Here is a 21,078-nt window from a genome sequence, read left to right as displayed (position 1 = left end):
ATAAAACTAGGTTTAATCCACCATATTCTACATAAGAAAATACCTGTAACTTTTTTAGTCAGGAATATGACAGTTGTTATCCATTCGTCTGATGTGCTTGAGCTTATGATTTTGCCATTTGATTAAGGACTTTCCGTTTTGAATTTTCTTTTGAATTATTTTAGGTATTTTTGTTATTTTACTTCCTAGTAATCCCTAATCCTGTACTGGGTCTAGAACAAAATTTAGTAGTTGATAAATACTGTATTGTCTGAATTAAATATTAACCAATTGTCTGTTTACATTATAATCAGAACTATTGAATCTGCTAGCTAAAAACAAGGTTCAATCCACCATTTTCTACTTAAGAAAATGCCTGTATCAAGTCAGGAATATGACAGTTGTTGTTGTCAATTCGTTTGATCTATTTTATCTTTTGATCTTGCGATTTTATTAGAAACTTTCCATTTTTATTTTTCCTCGGAGTTCAGTATTTTCTTATTTTACATTTTGCTTTAATTGGTGATTCCTAATTAGAAACACGAATCAAAGGATTTTTAGGCAGTTAAGGTGCCTTATGCGAGCACCCTAGATTTGTGTTCTACCCAATAAATGCTGAAATATGTGCCATTGTTATTATCTAGCTGGATGTTATGTTATTTATAACTAATTGGACAGTTTTTTCATACTTTTAATTCTTGATTACAAAAAATATGACCAGAAAAACCTTAAATGATCGTCGAATTATCCAAAAGTTTTGAAGTTGCACATAGGAAGTAGGGCACATTAGGAATCTTTATGCAGTTTATTATCCCCTGAGATTTTGGCTAAGCTGTCAAAGAACAAATGTATGAAATGTTTAATCGTCGAAAATCTCTAAAGACAAGTAGTTTAGATTTCCCAAATGGCAAAAGTCGTAGGAATATTGTTTGTCGTCAATACGTAGTCAACTACGTCAGTAGTCTAAAAATAAGTTCCACTGTTCATGCTGTTGGCGGCAATTTTAAATTATAAGACGAAATTTTTGTATCTTTTCAATTTGGAGGCAGGGGTTCAAATTATAGCGATGTCCGAGGTCTGCGACCTTCCACTTTTGCAGTCGGACTTTCGACTTGGTTACTAGCTACGCTCGACATGCCCGACTTGAGAGGAAATTTTATAAAAAAATAACTTTGCAAACCTTTTTACCAAAGTCTCCTAATTAACGATCTCAAAACTTGTTTTTAGCATTATTATTCATGACAGCGATGTTCATTTTGTTCAACCGCTAGCTTCATACAGAATATCGCCGACGAATAATGTGTAAATTCGAGTAATATCGTAACTGACAAAAACAACATTGAAAACAAAATGGCTGACATGAGAAGAAAATTACAATATCGGATCCGATTCCGGAAGCGGATATGGGTAACTCCGGGTTTTGGCGATCAACTTATCAGACAGACAAATGACAAAATACATCTTTGCATGGTAAATAAATATAAACACTAGAATTGAAGACCAAAAGATATATGTAAAAGAATGAAAAAACAGAAAATATTTTGTACTGAAACTCAAAATTACTTTTTGACAAATTTTAATGTCAAAATCCAATAGATTGTGAGTCTTTGTGACAGCTGGGAACAGTATATCTAACAATATATATGGTCTTGGTGACAGTATAAATTTTCTTAATCAGTAATAAATATTGGTAAAGCAAGTTAGATGCTTTTAAAGTGTAAACATTTTACTGCAATTTCAATGTGTATTTTTTCTCTCAATTTTGATGGGTCAGTTAAAATATCTGGAAGTTTCTTATTTTACAGATATAGTGCAACTAGATTATATGATACCTGAATGTAAGCAAATCATATGATATGTATGTGGAGTCCTTTGGGGCACCCTACCCCCTCCTGTTTGATAACTTTGAAACGGATGAGATCCCCACTTCTCAACCATATACATTCATGTATGGGACTATATAACTAATCAAAATGGGACTATATAACTAATCAAATGAAATACAGGTGAAGTCACTAGGGTCACCCACCACCTCCTGCTTTAGAACTTGGAAACAGTCAAGATCTCCACCCCTCAACCATATTTATTCATGTATTGGACAATATAATAAATCAAATGAAATATAGGGGAGTCCCTGTGGGTCATCCGACCCCTCCTGTTTGAGAACTTGGAAACGGTCGAGATCCCCACCCCTAAACCATATATATTAATGTATTGGACAATATAACAAATCAAATGAATTATAGGGGGAGTCCCTAGGGTCACTGCACAGTCCTGTTTGAGAACTTGGAAACAGTCGAGATCCTCGCCCCTTAACCATATATACGTATGTATGGGACTAAATAACAAATCAAATAAATTATAGGGGGAGTCCCTGCGGTCAACCCACCCCTCCTATTGTTTGAGAACTTGGAAACAGTCGAGATCCCCACCTTTAAATTAAACCATATATTTTCATGTATGGACAAAAGAACTAATCAAATGAAATATAGGGAGAGTCCTAAGGGTCACCCTACCCAATCCTGTTTGATAACTTGGAAACAGATATGAGATCCCCACCCTTCAACCATATATATTCATGTATTGGACAATATAAAAAATCAAATGAAGTATAGTGGAAGTCACTGGGGTCCCCACCCCCTCCTGTTTGAATATTTGATAATGGTCGAGATCCCCACCCCTAAACCATATATATTCATGTATGGGACAATATAAAAAATCAAATGAAAAATAGGGGTAGTCCCTAGGGTCACCCCACACCCTCTTGTGTGTGTTTTGAGAACTTGTAAAAAGATTGAGATACCAACTCCTAGACCATATTCATTCCTGTTTGTCATTTCAAAAAGATTGAATGACATACAATCTCTTATCACTTTGCTAGACCTAACACCTGTCATTTTATTCCAAACTAAGACATCATGGACTTGGTGTGAAGGTGGGATAAATTTACATCTACTATGAACTGGTCAGTGAGAACTCACCATTGATCCCTGTAGTAGTAAACATTTGTCTGATTTGTGTCTCATAACTTTTGTACTGTAGAACACAAACTCAGTTTTCTTTCCAGGGAAGCAAGTCCATTCATACTTTTACAAGCTCGTACTAAAGTCAACTTGAACTACTAACAGTCAACTAATACGAACAATTACGATCAACTAGAAGAACTGCAATCATTGCGAATTTGGTCCACTGCTGACTCAAGACTCATGACCACGAAAAAAAAATATACTTGATATATACGTTGCTATTGAAAACCTTGATAAAATATGAATTATTTGCCTTAATAATTAATTCATTAAATGAACATAAATGTACAATTATATATTAATGTTGAATGTTTGTTCTTTTAACTCTTTAAAAAAATTGAAGCAACATTGCCACAGTTTTCATAATTATGTTTGCCTTGGTTTTTGGTTAACTACCTACAGTGCTTACAGCGCTTTGATTTCTAACTCCCATTGCTCTCATAAGTTTCTCCAATTTTCCGAGGAAGGATGAGGCAGTACCGATTGATTAAGAATCAGATTGAGAATTGGTCACAGCCTTCCTTCTGCATTCGGAACTAAGAAACTCCACAAAATAACCCGCTAGTTATATTGACCAGCAGGAATCAACACTAACATTTTCTGTTAACCAAAGTCTTATTGTTGTTAAATAACTTATTCTTGAATACCATATATAAGAAATGCAGGTTTCCTTAATTTTTGTACATTGCTGGATCATTAATTCCTACCTTTACTCTTGACATAATGTATATTCATCAAATGAAGTTTATTACGAATGGATTTTAAAACATCTTAAGATATACTGCACGATCTTTAATCCATTTTTTGATTAAACATATATTTCATTTTTATTTACTCTCGTAGCTATACCTAATATATACATTATTTATTCAAATATGGACACTTATTCTTCAATCACCTGCTTTCCAGTTTTACAGGATCCTCAATGTTCTTCAACTTTGTACTTGTTTGGCTTTATAAATATTTTTATATGAGCGTCACTGATGAGTCTTATGTAGACGAAACGTGCGTCTGGCGTACTAAATTATAATCCTGGTACCTTTGATAACTATTTACAGCTTTATCAAAACTTTTGATATTTCTTCGTTATGCTCAATCAAAGATTTATTTTTAAATGTTTAATTACTAAAATTGAAAATGTGGCTAACGGATTCAAAAGTCTTTTTTTCAATCTTACTTTATAAAGAACTTCATAAACAAATACACACCAAAGATAATATTAGTGTTGAGTTTGTTTGAATAATATTTCTGCACACATCGGTATACCAATGGGTTGTATTTTTGTACTCATGAAAACCTCCCCTAAGATAAAAAGGAAACATTTTCCAAAGTTCTTTCATTTCTTTTATACTGTGGTTTCGTTTTTGTCGAGCCTGTAACTTTTGTTGCAGAAAGCTCGACATAGGGATAGTGATCCGGCGGCGGCGTTAGCTCACTTCTTAAAAGCTTTATATTTTAGAAGGTGGAAGACCTGGATGCTTCATACTTTGTATATAGATGCTTCATGTTACGAAATTTCCGTCAGTCACATGTCCAATGTCCTTGACCTCATTTTCATGGTTCAGTGACCACTTGAAAAAAAAGTTCAAATTTTTTGTAATGTTGAATTCTCTCTTATTATAAGTAATAGGATAACTATATTTGATATGTGCGTACCTTGCAAGGTCCTCGTGTCTGTCAGACAGTTTTCACTTGACCTCGACCTCATTTCATGGATCAGTGAACAAGGTTAAGTTTTGGTGGTCAAGTCCATATCTCAGATACTATAAGCAATAGGGCTAGTATATTCGGTGTATGGAAATACTGTAAGGTGTACATGTCCAACTGGCAGGTGTCATCTGACCTTGACCTCATTTTCATGGTTCAGTGGTTATAGTTAAATTTTTGTGTTTTGGTCTGTTTTTCTCATACCATATGCAATAGGTCTACTATATTTGTTGTATGGAATGATTGTTAAGTGTAAATGTCTAGCGGGCAGATGTCATTTGACCTTGACCTCATTTTCATGGTTCAGTGGTCAAAGTTAAGTTTTTGAGTTTAGTCTTTTTATCTAATGCTATATGCCATAGGTCAACTATATTTGGTGTATGGAAATATTTTATGATCTTTATGTCAGTCGAGCAGGTTTTATTTAACCGTGACCCCATTTTCACGGTTCATTGCACAGTGTTACGTTTTTGTGTTTTGGTCTATTTTTCTTAAACTATAAGTAATGTGTCAACTATATATGTTGTATAAAAGCATTGTTAGCTGTACCTGTCTGCCTGGCATGGTTCATCTGACCTGGACCTCTTTTTCAAGGTTCATTGGTCTTTGTTTAGTTATCTTAGTTAATGTTAAGTTTATGTGACTGTTGTAATAAAGCTTAGCTTTATACTTAGGACTATCAACATAATATCAATGATTAGTATAGAAGGCGAGACATTTCAGCGTGTGCACTCTTGTTATCGTTGGATACAAATTTGAGTGGACTTCGTTGTTATCCGGGAACCACGAATTCCAATGTCCAACGAAATACTTTCTTTAGAAATTGATGCACCAGTAGATGACTTTAACCAACCCACGAAATTTAATATCCATGAAAATGCAAATTTTCCTCAATCAAACGGAAATTGGTACACACGAAATGCAAACGAAGACATAGTAGATATATTGCTGTTTTCCTGTCACTGAATAACCCACATTTCAGTAAGTGCTTGCATCTTATGTCATATCCCAAATGAATTTGAGATTGAAAAAACAACCGAAACAAGAAAATCTGCTTATAACCTTTCTGAAACATTTTATGCCTTAATTGATGTTGTGCGCCTTGCAATCATATAGATACAATCTTTAAGGGTTTAAAAAAAAATATGCAAATCTCGTACAATTGCTAGACACAATTGTCCATCAACGGACACGTGGAACATCCAATGTATTAAAATACTTTTACTTATATGCCTTTATACTTTTCTCAATACTGTCATTCAAAATTTTGAGGAATACAGAAATCGTTAATTCCATTTTTTCTTAAACTTTACCTTCGTCCATGTCATGTTTAGTTGATCTTTTCCAATGTCCTTCTTTTATTCTAACATGACAATCATGTCAATACATTCGAAAGACAATTATTTATATCAGTGTTATCAGCGTTAACCATGCTAAAACGTATGAAGTGCAGGCATTTGCTGGAACATTTACGTATATGAGCAACACGACGGCTAGCACATGTAGAACATGATCTGCTTACCCTTCCGGAGCACCTGAGATCCACGGTGTTTGGTGGCATCATGTTACTCAGTCTTTAGTTTTCATGTTGTGTTTTGTAAATTGTTTTTTGTCTCTTTATCTTTTTCTTTTTTCCATGGCGTTGTCAGTCTATTTTTGACCTGGGTTTGATTTTCCTTTGTTATCCTTCACCTCTCTAATACCCGAGCAGAACATAATGTGGTTCTGTTCATTGCACAATGCTGACAGGACAATCTTAAAATTCCTCAGTAGGTGTTAGATCTTGTGATTGACATCCTTATAGCATTACCTCATCTGCTATCGCACATTTACAATCGAGTACAAATTTTTTATGGGAATCTAGAATCGTTGAATCTGGTGGCATGGGATTTGTCAAGTTTTGATACATGTCAAAAGAATTCCGAACAAAACTGTAGAGAATATGGCAAATGGCAGAAGATTATCAATATAAACAGTTTATGTTGCAAAACTCAGAATATATGAAAGTTGGTGTAATGAAAACAATATGAAAAGACAATTACTTCATCTTTACCTTTAACAAGCATTTCTTCTGTTACAAAATGTAAACTGCAAAATATATCTTGTTCAAAATATTTTTTGGTATTGATTTAATTGGGATTACAAAAAGTTTTGAATTGTTGCCGTTAATAATGGGTTTACCATACATCAGTTGACCACTGACTTATAGTAACCGCCAGATTTTAAATCTGGTTTTCTGTACCGTTTGCATCATAGAGTCAGTACAATTCACTGTAAAATTGAGAATGGACATGGGGAATGTGCCAAAGAGACAACAACCCTGCCATAGAGCAGACAACAGCAAAAGGTCACCAAACAGGTCTTCAATGCAACGAGAAATTCTCGCACCCGGAGCCTTCCTTCAGCTGGCCCCTAAGCAAATATGTACTTGTTCAGTGATAATGAACACCATACTAAACTCCAAATTGTACACAAGAAACTAAAAGTTAAAATAATACAAGACTAACAAAGGCCAGAGGCCAGAGTATTTAGACAGGCGCAAAAATGCGGCGGGGTTAAACATGTTTGTGAGATCTCAATCCCCCTATACCTCTAGCCAATGCAGAAATGTAAACGCATAACAATACGCACATTAAAATTCTGTTCAAGAGGAGTCCGAGTCTGATGTCAGAAGATGTAACCAACGAAAATAAACAAAATGACAATAATACAGAAATAACATCAGACTACTAGCAGTTAACTGACATGCCATCTCCGGACTTCAATTAAACTGATTGAAAAATTATGTCTTCATCACATGAATATCAGGCACAATCCTCCCCGTGAGTTGTTTAGTATCATACCATCATAACATATATGAGAAGAACATAACCCGTGTCATGTATTTAGATGATTGCCACTTCAGAATGACGAAAAAAGGAATAAAACCTTTACCACCAATGCACTTTCTTCTTTTATTTATATGTATAAAATATCACAATTTGATAAGGTATTTTGTTTCCAATTTCATCTATCCAGCAGCCTGTTCATTATCACATATTCACATTAGAGTATCAATTTTCATTATAATCCAGTCGAATTAGAATCTTTTGACTTGCGACACAAGTCACTATAGAATTTTGGACTAAACTAAAAGATATAGTTAATACAAGAAAGAAAAAGCAAAACAAACAGTTAATGTTGAAAGGCTCAGAATTAATGAAAGTTGGTGTAATGCAAGCAATAAGAATCCAAATATCTCACTTATAACAGAAGGAGCATACTTATGTTTCACCTTTCCCCTGTTAGGAAATTAAAACCGGTGTAAAAGTAATATATAAGTATAGCTCGATTCAGAATACGACTGATATAAAAGCAATCAAGAACTATCGTCGTTGGTTTCGGGTCCACCTGATGTGAATCATCCGTAAGTAAGTAGACTAGAATTCAGTACTTGTTAAGTTGATGCTGGCCAAACCTCCTTTTTAACCTCTGAATTTTCAGATAAATTGATTTGATTTGTTTACTTTCAAAACTGTTTTCCTAGTTGATATTGTTAGTCAGTAAAATTAGTAGCCCCGCTTTAGATAATGGAAATTTCAGGATGGAGAAAAATGGAATAAGTTTTATTTAGTGTTCAGTTTCTTGCAAAACCACAAATATTTGATAGACATGGGTATTTTTTCCATTTATAAATGTGCAACAGATTTTAAAAAATTAAAAACTTTATCATAGAAAGAACAAAATATACAAGTAAATCAACTAAATCCTTAAACATTTCTCTTATCAGGAAAACAATCACTAGCTACGAGATATGTAAAAAATCTGTATTATTTGTTTTTGTTCAAACTTTAATGAAAGTGAAATAATGAAATAATAATTCGATTTTAGCAGCCAATATGGTTCAATTATGTCAACATAATATAAAAAAATATTGACGATGATTTATTCACTAAAAAGTCTTGCAAGTGAATAATCCGACCTCATTGAAACCGTATTTTTTGTTAACTTCAATTTAGCCCCTTAGCTAGAGATGGATAACGCATGAATTGTAAGTGTTCGTTTTTTTTAAGGAAAGAATGTCAACATTGAAACTGAAACAAAGGTAAATTCGTTGATTGACTGGTTCAATCCATAAAAAAACATTCCTTTGCAGGTAAAACGATGATTAACATTAATGTTTAATCTATAATATAATATCACTCAGACCTAGAAAAATCTAATTGCACGACTTCGCTTTCTATTTACAAGTATATCTATATTTATGTTTATTTCGCTTATATGACAATCATAGGTCATCGGAGGTCAACTCGATAGGTAAGTAGATGGCGTCAATACTATAATACACACGAAACGAAGCCACATATAGACACCATGCCCTGTTAAATGTTTATTTTTTTATAATTTGGATTAATGTTTTTTACTTGTTTGGCTTTATAAATATTTTGATATGAGCGTCACTGATGAGTCTTATGTAGACGAAACGCGCGTCTGGCGTACTAAATTATAATCCTGGTACCTTTGATAACTTTTACACCACTGGGTGGATGCAACTGCTGGTGGACGTTTCGTCCCCGAGGGTATCACCAGCCCAGTAGTCAACACTCCGGTGTTGACATGAATATCAATAATGTGGTCATTTTTCTAAATTTCCTGTTTACAAAACTTTGAATTTTTCGAAAAAAATAAGGATTTTCTTATCCAAGGCTTTTTGGAATTTTGGATCCTCAATGCTCTTCAACTTTTTACTTGTTTGGCTTTATAAATATTTTGATATGAGCGTCACTGATGAGTCTTATGTAGACGAAACGCGCGTCTGGCGTACTAAATTATAATCCTGGTACCTTTGATAACTTTTACATGGTTATAAATCATATATGAGAAATCGGTGATTATGAATTTGACATCTAGTTGCGCTTCAATTAACTTTTGTTATTAATCATCTTATAACTACTGGATCGATTCCTTGCCGGTAGAAGTTTCCTGACCGATCAGCCGAGTAGTAAGAACTGGTCTACTGTGTTGACATGATTTATCAATTATATGGTCATAAAAATGAATTAACTATTTTCAATGTACTTTATGTTTTTCGAAATACTTGATAATTTCTAAATCCGGAATAGATTACCTTATTTGTATTTGTCAACGCCTTACTGAATGTATGGTCTTCAATGCTCTTCAACATCGTAATTTATTCGACCCTTTTAACTGTTTTTTACTCTAATGTCATTGGTGAGTCTTTTAAAGAAGAAACGCGTGGCTTACGTAAAACCTATTATCCTGGTATCTCTGAGTTTATAATAAGAACTTTCAAAAGAAACTAATGCATGATGGATATTTTATAAATTATTCTTACGATTATGTAGATAAAAAGAGATTTGCTTTTTAAAATGGAGAAGAACAAATTACAGAAGAATAAATACTGTTGTGGGTTAAATAAATTACATTGGTGTACATATACCTGCCCCCCCCTCCGAAAATCAAATAGTTTGCTTCCTTGAATCATTTACAAATTGGACGATTTTAGAAATGAGATAACCCACAGTCCTTTAGATTCTGAAGAGGTGAATTGCTTTCGTGACATTAGATCTACATGTATATACCCAAATAGTAGTATGATCTGTGTTGTTGACGACTTTGAAATTGTTACCGAGTGTGAATTCGCATTGTGTATGATGCACCCTTAGCGGGTCACGCCCCTTTTGGAGTTCATGCGATTTCCAAATTATTTTATTGTCTTATTATTTGTTACCTAGACTGGTGATATTTGAACATCGGTATAACTACTAATGCCAAAATATACTGCATTGATGTTTTAATGACGCTCGAGACCATAAGTCTAATTGCCCAAAAGTAGCAGTTTTGGATTATCTGTAGAGAGGACGAAATGAATAGTAAGCTTTCAAATCCTTTGCAAAAAGTTAAGGTAAACATATTATGAACAATCAAGGATTTTACCCCAAAATATCTAAAATTGCATCGTTTTCCCCTCTATACCCATGCATTTCTACTGACTAACGTTTACACATTGCAACTTTGAAACAAGAAAACTGTGAGAAGACTATTTATCGAAGTTGTTGCATGGTAGCGACGATTTTTCCGACTTTGCATTTAAATTTGCTTATTATCTTACCTATAAACTTTAATAGAAAAAGAGTTCTTTGAATATTATAAATGATCAGAAAGACTAGACTTACAAATATGTCTACATTGCAGTAATTTTAAGTCGACTCCTGATATGAGCCATTGCTATTAAATCAAATTTTACCATTTTGTTTTTGCATTTTAATCGTTTAATTTCTAATAATAAAAGACAAATAGAAACTTTAAATGTAAAAAAATAGTCAACAATACGAGATCTTGTACAAATCGTCGATGGTGTTGTCAGTGGCGAATGCAGGAATTTTCGAAAGGGGGGGGGGTGCTAGCCCAGGGCAAAGGGGGGGTGCAGGGGGGGGGGTGCAAACATATGTCCCGATTCAAATGCATTGATCGGCCAAAATAAAGGGGGGGGTGCGGACCCCCGGAACCCCCCCTCTGCATCCGCCACTGGTGTTGTCACAATAAAAAGAAAAGGTCATTTCCTTACGTAGAAAATGGTGGATTAACCCTGGTTTTATAGCTAGCAAATACTCTCACGTGTGTGACAGTCGTATACAATATTCCATTTTATTGACAACCCATTAGTTTGTGATAAGGTCAGGTTAATGGAGAATCACTAGTTGGTCAATAAAATGTGGTAGGCAGTTGTGTTTGCATTGGAACATACAATTTTAGGGATGATTATTTAACCCCGCCCCCTCAGTCATGATCCATTGATTGAAATTTGCATCTGGTAAAAGAAAAAGCGTACCGTAAATGTTATTACTGGTCGATGCCTCTGTTGGAAGACCGTTAGTTCACGAGGGTAACACCAGTCCAGTAACCAGTACTTCGGTACTGGGTTGAAATCCAAATTCTATGTTATTGAAATTTTCTGTTACAAAATTTGGAAATTATTCTAATTAAGAATAAATTTCAATCATGCAAAAGTCTGATACTAATACCAATCCCGGCTTAAGCTATACTTTTTCGTCATTTTGATTTGAAGCTCTTCGTGTTTTTAATAATCTTTGGATTTTCAAATATTTTGGCCTGCAAGAGATATTCATTTTTGGTGAGGAAAAATCAATACCGTTACTGTTATTGCTACCACAGGGTTGATGTCTCGGTGGGTGAACTGTAATTCCTCGAGTGTATCATCAGCCCAGTAGACAGTTCTTCGGTTCTGGGATGAACATCCGAAATTGTGTGTTATCAAAATTTGCTTTTACAAACATGGAAATGATTTCAAATCGGTATATATTTTCCTCGTGCAAAGCTCTGATTCCTTGTGCAGCTTTGGCTATACTGTTTTGTAATTTTTTGATTAAGTATCCCAATTCATCTATTAAGCTTTGGATTTCAAATATTTTTGCCTCGAGCATCTCTGTATATACATTTATTGTCGAAATGCACAATATCAGAAAGACAACGATAACATCAAATAAAGGCAACAGTAGTATACCGCTGTTCGAAAGTCATAAATCGATTGAGAGAAAACAAATCCGGGTTACAAACTAAAACTGAACCGGGTAAACACCTCAACTATAAGGGGGAAATAACGAAACAGCAGAAACATTAGAGTGCAACAAAAAAAATCAAAACAACAATGTAACGCACACAGAAACGAACTATAAGATAACAACTGCCATTTTCCTGACTTGGTACAGGACATTTTAAGAAAAAATGGTGGATTGAACCTGGTTGTGTGGCTAGCAAAACCTCGTGCTGTTCTGGTAATATCAAATATTACACTAAAATGACAACATTACATAACAGGACAACAGTACAAATAAATGCAAGAACATTCAGGACAGAGAAATATACAAATAAACATTACAATAGACATTTTGACCTATTAATAGTTAATTATCAAAGGTATCAGGCTTTTTTAGTCTTGCCATTTTGATTTTCATTATACTATAAAAATTCGAGACATATCTCTGTGTCAACAGTTTTATTTCCGTGTTTACTATTTTCTTGAAAGCTATATTGAATAGATGGGGCAATATGCGTAATTGTTTCTCCATAGGCGGTAATGGTAACGTTTTCTTCTGTTGCTCAGCCCATATCGTAAACTTGTATATGTATGATGGCTTGTTTCGAAGCTGCGACATTTTTACATATGTGGTTAAATTTTCGGGGTACGAAGTGTGATTCATTTTTCCGTAAATTAACAAACCCCGAGTATCCTTTTGCGATGCGGCTCCTCATGGTAAAAAATCCTATTTTTAACACAATAAGTTCTTTGAAAATTTAATACTTTGAACACATTTAATAGCTCCATAGTTTTTACACATTTATTCTGTGTTCCCTTACTTTCTAAATTAACATAAATGGTTCAGCTCAGTCATTTGTTTATCATAGAAATGTGTCAAATACCACTACACAGAGATTTTTTGTTTACACGTGACTTTTGAGTTCTTCATTTCAAGGCGCATTAGGGATATTGTCCCAGATAGAATTTCTAAATTGCAAAAATGACCAAGAAGACGAAATCTACAAATTTGTTTTGTTGTTGAAATCATTGATAGAATACTTATTTGAGATAATACCCCCAAATGACGATGACTACAATTTTCTGTGTTTTTGTTTTATATCTTAATAACAATATATAAAGAGACAATAAAACAGGAGAAACTATCAGCATAAAATATCTAAACTTTTCAAAATGTCTACAAAAAACACAACATCGGTTGAATTTTGTAAAGGAGGGCATAATTCCTGACAATTAAATATGTATATCGCCGAGAGGAGCGAGTTGAAAAACTTAACACATTTATATCGAGAAAAACGTGATATTTTCAATTGTGTTGGCGATCAAAGAATGTGGAGCGTTCCTTCTCTACGCCCCCTTGTATCTGCCAAATACAAACTATATTATTTGTGATAAGTTATTTGTTCTGTCACCATTGAAGAAATTTCTGACGAAGTTTCGATTGTTTTTAATGAATACAAAAGCGTATGTATATAACTACATATTTTTGTTTATAAGAAATCTATTATTAGTACTGTAGTATGAAATCTATTTGTGCAGTTTCGTAAAGTAATAATTAATAGAAAATCTTTATCGATTCTTGACAAACTGTTGTATGGTTAAAACCGTTATAAAGCTATTAGTACACAATGCGGTCACAATATTTGCCATTGAGACAACTATACCAATGCGCAGAGACTAAAAAGCAAGGATGTAAACATCTACAGCACGTGGACTTTGGTAATACTAGGCAAACCCCATGGTGTATGTCATAATAGATATTAATATGAAAAGGACGAACAGCATTCGAAAATGTGAACACATAAAAAAAAACAAAAAAAAAACAATTTTTATAATGGGCAAACACCATGGTATACGTCATATTAAGATATTATAAACTGAAGGACGACCAGTGTAACACAATGTGAATAATTCAAAAGAAAATAAACGAATAGCATGTTTAAGCTAATACAAATAACATCAATTGAAACACAGCCACGGTATGATATGAGATCATTGCACAGCAGCATGAATGTTAGCATATTGACGATCGAAGGTTTCACTCCCATATTATTTATATATGTCATGTAGTAATGAAACAAAATATTACCGAAGGCATATGTTGTATCTACGATAGAACTTTAAAATATATCGATATAATGGAGTAATTTTAAGGTAGTATGAATATAAAGATGAACATGGCAATTTATATCAAAATTGGGTAAAAATTGTTCATCTTATGGGGATAAGGATACCTGTGATAACTGCACATTGCTGTAATTATTTGTCTAATTAATCTGAACAATCCATGTATATGAAAACGTCTTCATCTACTGAAACTTTTACTGACAGAAAGTTTCATCATTAGGTTTTACGTCATCGATATTGAAAGTTTGAAGGCTGAAATATGTATCATGAACTTAGTGTTCTGATTTTGTATTGATACAACAACAATATACTCTAGCCATTACTATAGTACCAGTTATGAAATCAGCAATTGACATGACTTAAGAATACGTAAACAGGGGATCATATAATATTGATTAGCATATTGTAATCTCGCATGTGACGAATGACATATATAGGGACTACTATCAAATGGCGGTGGTGGCGGTGCAAACTATTTGTATAAAATTTATATAGTTTCAGAAGGCAGACCTGGATGCCTCATACCGGTATGTATATACCTTATGTTACAAAGTATCTGTCTGACATATGTCCAGTGTCCTAGAACTGTAATGGGTACATGTCATTCTGTCATGTTTCATTTGACCTTGACCTCAGTTTCATGATTCATTGGTCAATGTTAAGGTTTTGTGTTGTTGTCCGTTTTTCAATACTAACATAAAAAGGTTGGCTATATTTGGTGTATAAAATGGTTGAAACTTGGAAGTGTCAGTCTGGCAACAAGGAGTGAACTTGACCTTGTCATGAATGCTATCAAATGTTAAGTTTATGAGATCTGATGTAAAACCAGTTTTATTTGTTAAAGATTTCAACATAAAAATAATGGTTGTGAAATTTCAGCGTATGCTCTCTCAGTATTAATCTTTACAAATTGCTTCGTTTCTTTGAATTTAAAACTAATTAATGTGAACTTGGAGATATACATTGTGATCTTCTGAAATCAAAGCTATCATGTTACCGGAAAGAAAATATTTTTTCCGATTACAAAAATCAAAGACCATGTTGTTGAATTTGTATAAAATAGTACTGTTAGCTATAGGCTACTTAAAAAATTCCATTTAAAACTTAAGCGTTTTGCTTTATACTAGTACTAGGTATATATTTGTCATAATATTAAAAAAAAATTGTCCAAAATATTTATTAACATTTTTACAAAAATGTTAAAATGTTCATCTAGTATCTCCAAGGATTTGTATAGTTAGATACTATACAAATCCTTGGTATCTCAAGTTAAGCCTCGATCTCTTAATAGATAAGTTCAAGTTACGGACAACTGAGGAATGGACCAATTATTAAAAGAATGCTGGCTGATTTGCATATGAATATTTTCCGGTTGGAAAATTCCTAAATCTATACCAGTTTTAACAAACAACCATTCATAATGACATTAATGTATAAATTTAAGGCCCTCCCTCCAACTTTTTCATTATTTTATTCAAGGAAAGTCCCATTTTTATGATTTTTCCCCCGTGCAGATTATTTGACCTTAAACTGACTTAACATATCAAAACTACATAAAAACCATATTTTTTTTTCTATTTAACCAATAATTCAAATAAGCAATACTGAGCATGAAACTTGACAAAATACTTCCATACATCACAGAGAAAAATCTGATGAGTTATAAATAGATGTTCACCGACCAATCAAATTAAAGGACATTCGGTACTTCTCTACGCTTATCAGATTATGAAAGTACAAATAATGTTGGAGGGTTTGGCTTAGATGACAGTCAACTACAACATATCAATAAAGAAGCATGCTGAAGATACAAGCAGGAATATTTGTGTTCTTTTATTTCTCAATTGTAAGTATTTTACTTTTTTTGCTTGTACATAAATGTGTAAAAGACAAATATCTTAAGAAAGTGTGTCACGTCATCAAACTGACTGTCCAATGACATATTTCTTGTAACAAGGAAAAAGTAAAGAAAACACTCTCATTTAGTTTAGTGAAATTAAATATTTTGTTTCATCTTTAAGAGGTAATTAAAAAAACTTTCAATTTCTTTACTAATAAATTTCAAGATTTCAGAGCTGTTATTTTAATACCTCAAGGGTTTGTATAGTCTTGTTTACCTGATATATATACTATCTTCTCACATGGGTTTTCACTATGTTTCATATAAAACATTAAGTGTTTAATTGGAATTCCTTGTGAAGCATTTTCGTATATATATGGACTCTTTTATATTGTCTACAATGAAAGGTAATTATTTTTTTTCTCACAGAAAAAAAATAAAATAGCCGTTGAAGACATCATAAATATTTCTACCATGTGATTGTTTGTATACTTCTTTCCAACACCAAGAGATTTTACAAAATGTATATAGATGATAATGGGCTCCATTTCTGACCTGAAGACAAGTCATTGACGTATGTTTGGAATTTCATTTATGATCAATTAAACAATATCATGTCTAATAATTCTGTGTCAATCCACATTATGGTACCATATAAAAATCTTGAATAAAACACTTTTCATCTTTTTGTTACAATGAAAGATAATTATTGAAATATTTATCTGACATGTTTATAGGCAAAAATTATTTTTAACAAAAAATGACCATGTTGCACTTTGGATGTTATCCAAATCTACATTTGTAATGTAACATTCAATAAATTTGTAGTGTGTTATTTGAGACATTTAACTATTTTAAGGACATTTACTTCCTATGACTTCTTGAAACATGTACTCAAATGTACACTGAACATCATGTAAAGTGAAAAAAGGTCATTTTTATTAATATAATAAAAGTCATATAAGCGACACTGGAGTCTTTTAAATATTTTAATTCAGTTGCAGCAATTAAGCATAATGAATGTTCCTTGATGTGTTGAAATTTAAATTTAAAGAAGAAGTTATGCAAAGTCTTAATTTTTATCTGTTGCTTTTTAATCCCTTGTGAAATTTTCTTATCGTACAACTCATTTTAAAGTTTTCATTCATTTCAACTCAAAGGAATACTTTGTATTAATCTAAATATATAAAAATCTTTTACATAGCTACAATTTGAATAATTGCAAAGCTGTTTGCCAATCTTCAGAGGGTTGATAGATACATTAAATTGTCCAAGGCAAAAAGGAAATTATTTTGAAATGAATTGATTACCAATAACAGTCATTGTGTGACAGCAATATTTTGTTATAAATGAACAATAAATGGTCATAACACTCTAGCCTATGGGCATTTTATCTCTACAGTTCAGTTCAATTTGATCAGTCAACACAATTGTCATGTAAGGGCAATAACTAAGGAGAATATACAGCTTTTTCTTAGAGTGCAAATATTGCCATTATATGGCTTTTTGACATGTTTGTGCTTAGGTGGTATTAAGCAAACATTAATCAATCAATCTATTATTTTTTATGGCATAAAATATTATACAATTACTGTCTTTTAATAAGGTAAATATGAATTTCTTCAAAAGTCAATTAAACTACATATTTACCGAAACAAAAGACAGTATCACAGTAATTATTTTATTCCATATTCCTAGAGAAATGTATGTTATGGCAATCATTTACCAAAACCAATTGTACATCAAACGTTTTGTACCAAAACTATGCACGTAAAAGCATGCAACGTTTTGTGCGGTGAATATTCTTTTCCGCAGGTGAATATGCTTATTTATTCAAAATCTAATTCATACAGAAAATCGTACTAAAATTTTATCAATATGGAATAATTTCTAGTATTTACTGGAGTTTTTTTTTTAACTTTACATTTAAATATGGTGGTGAAATATAAAATTGAAAGCAGTGCTGTATAATTAAATCTATCTTTAAATGTTTAAACTTCTTCTTTTACCATTATTTAGTAAATTCAAGAATTCATGCAAAAATGACTGATAGATCATAGTTTGTTATATATAAAAAAGAATTTTTATTTTAAAGCAATATTTCCAATTTTATTCTTCAAAATCATTATAGGCATCAATTAATTTTCAAATTTTCAAATATTTTTTTTGAACATGTTTAAACTCTTGTACATTTAAACATGTCATAGTCAGGCATGTAGCTCCATGTAAATGTAATTAACATATATATGTGAAAAAAGTATGCAATATTTATTTGCTGGATGAAATTTACATTACATGGCCATTAAACACTAGAATTTACAAATGAACTTGCTACTAAGTCAAATATAAGCATGATAGGGATTATAACAGTACAATGAAATACAATCAAGTGTTGGCTTAATGTGACATATATACATGAAGATGTCTATATATATTTATAAAAGGATAAAAATAGGCATAAGGTTTACATTGGTTTAATAAATCTCTTATCTGATTTCAACATCTGTAAGTTTAATATTTCATATGCTTTATGTTAGTTGATAATTGGATCTCATTTCAATATAGCCATTTAACTATGCTGTAGAGTATATGGAGTAATTAAGCAAATGATCAGAAATTGACATTTATAAACATGATAAAGACACATAGATCTATAATGGAATACATGAAAAGAAAAACTATTCCAGGAATATTATCTTGTTAGCTTAGTTTTATTCGATCCTTGATATATATATGCATTGTGTGTTGAAGGCTGTACTTTTACCTATAATGGTTTTCTTATACAAATTGGATGGAGAGATGTCTCATTTGCACTCATACCACATCTTCTTTCAAAAAAGTATATCTATTGAAAGGATTTAAGTTAAAGTGTTTTTATTTCTTTGCTTTCAACATACCTGCTGACTTGGGTGATTTTAACCCAAACAGATTCCTATACTTCTCTTATATTGTCATAATAGATTTTCTTTAGGTCAACATCTCTAACCCCCCCCCCATAAATTGGGATAGTTGGCAGGTTTGTATTCATTATCTATCCTTCTGAAAGAGCCAACCATTTAGTTGCTACTGGTAAAAAAAAATAGGGCAAGATAAAGAACGAAATTCTGAATATCATGCATTTGTATTTTTGTTTGGTCTCACATAATATTCATGATAGTGTTTAACAATTTTTGCTTAAGATTTTATATTGTATATTTATCCAACTTTTTGAGTAATTGACTTGGAAAGTATGTTGCTTTGATAGAATGTACATTTGATTCTATTAACATTTGTTTGTTAATTTTGCTTTTATCCCCATTATTCTTTTTTTATATAACAGTACAATGTAGCTTCCAGATCTTAATAAATGATATTATTGATAAAGCTGAGAAAAAAATCCACTTGATACTACAAATGTTGTCAGACAAAAATTTAAACCAAGTGAAACTTTCCTTCAGTACTACATGTATCTTGTACCCTAGATTTTAATATATATGTGAAGTTTTTCTGTGTTTTCAAAATAGCAGATTGCACTGGTATAATTTCAGTAAGGCCACACTTAAAAATATTTTGGTTTGCCCAAACCCTACCCAAAGGTTGAGACAGTGGGTAGGTAGGTAGGCATTTTCTTCTTTTTTTTTTTCAAAAAAAGAAATTGAAGTATCAGATGTTTATTAGTCTTCATGCCTATTTGATTAAAAAGAAACTTCTTCAAATCAGGACACTAAAAGAATTTGAGTAGGCAGCTTTTTTCTAGGTAGGTAGCGTTTGGGCAAACAAACCTATTATTTATTATGGCCTAATTGTCATATTTGTCAAGCACAATATATTTTGTTTTTTATTTCATATGTTTGCTTTTCAAGGATAAAATGTCACTACAAAATACATTATACAACAACCACAAAAACTTCTCTATTTACAGTAGCATTTCCCTAATGTGGTAAAATATATAGAGAAATATGGATTTTATATTCCCACGATAAAACACCTCTGTAATGTATAAGATAGGAGAATTAAAAGTCGTAATTGTTACTATCGGTTTATTGTATCACATTTCCCATCAACGATGATTAAAAAACAAGAGAAATAAATAAACTGTAAATGACAAGTGATGTCCGATACTACGTGATTAGGAGTTCCTATTAGGTTTCCAAGATAAGAAACAGACTTAGTCTCATGACAGTTCAATTCTTATCTTTTACTAGTATTGATCATTAGGTCAGGAAAAAATTAATTAGTTTCCAATTTTTCATTAACAGTATTTTTGATAATTAACTGTAACTAGAAAATAATCATATCACGTCTTTGATATGAAACTAATAGATATTAACGCTTGTGGCTTACACTGTCATTTGTTTGTAAATTACATTCATGTTTTTGCATATGAAACAATCTATTCCTTATTCAACATTTTCGTAAAGGATTATTTTACGGGAAAAAATGCAGGGTTTTGTCATTACCGATTGTTTACAACTCATCCAGTTTCGATGAAGGGATAATGGTATTTAAATCGTGTTAGGTGTCTTCAGTTGACGGAGAATTCTTTTTACGAGCTTAGCTTTAAAAAAAACCGCTATTGATTTAGTGTTTCTATGAAAATGCCGGATAGTCAGCAAGACTATAGCTGGCTTTTGTTATGTCAGGTTCAGATAATTTTGTTCAACACTTTTACTGTAGGTTATTTAAACCATGATGCCATTAAATTGTTATTGCATATCCCACATTTAATATTCTTTTACCAAAGAATTATGTCAAATTGCTGAAAGACTCAACAGTTTCCTAAATTATTGAAATCCGTCATAATTTTGAATTAGCTTAATATCATGGAGTAATTAAACTGCAAAATCAGAAATTTTGAAGAT

At 32.3% G+C, this 21,078-nt stretch overlaps 1 protein-coding gene across 1 annotated transcript in view; it reads left to right on the top strand.

The window, feature by feature from the left end:
* Positions 1–16,087: 16,087 nt before the first annotated feature.
* LOC143069577 (glutaminyl-peptide cyclotransferase-like) overlaps positions 16,088–21,078 on the top strand; it is a 34,037-nt gene continuing 29,046 nt past the window's right edge. The window contains exon 1 of the mRNA XM_076244277.1: positions 16,088–16,243. Coding sequence (XP_076100392.1) covers positions 16,196–16,243 — 48 coding nt within the window. The 5' untranslated portion in view covers positions 16,088–16,195. The remainder of the gene's footprint in view (positions 16,244–21,078) is intronic.

This window comes from Mytilus galloprovincialis, chromosome 3, assembly GCF_965363235.1.
Source record: "Mytilus galloprovincialis chromosome 3, xbMytGall1.hap1.1, whole genome shotgun sequence".
In the NCBI taxonomy this organism is placed as follows: domain Eukaryota; kingdom Metazoa; phylum Mollusca; class Bivalvia; order Mytilida; family Mytilidae; genus Mytilus; species Mytilus galloprovincialis.
Note: the sequence above shows the minus strand (reverse complement) of the source record. Positions and strands in the feature narration are given on the sequence as shown.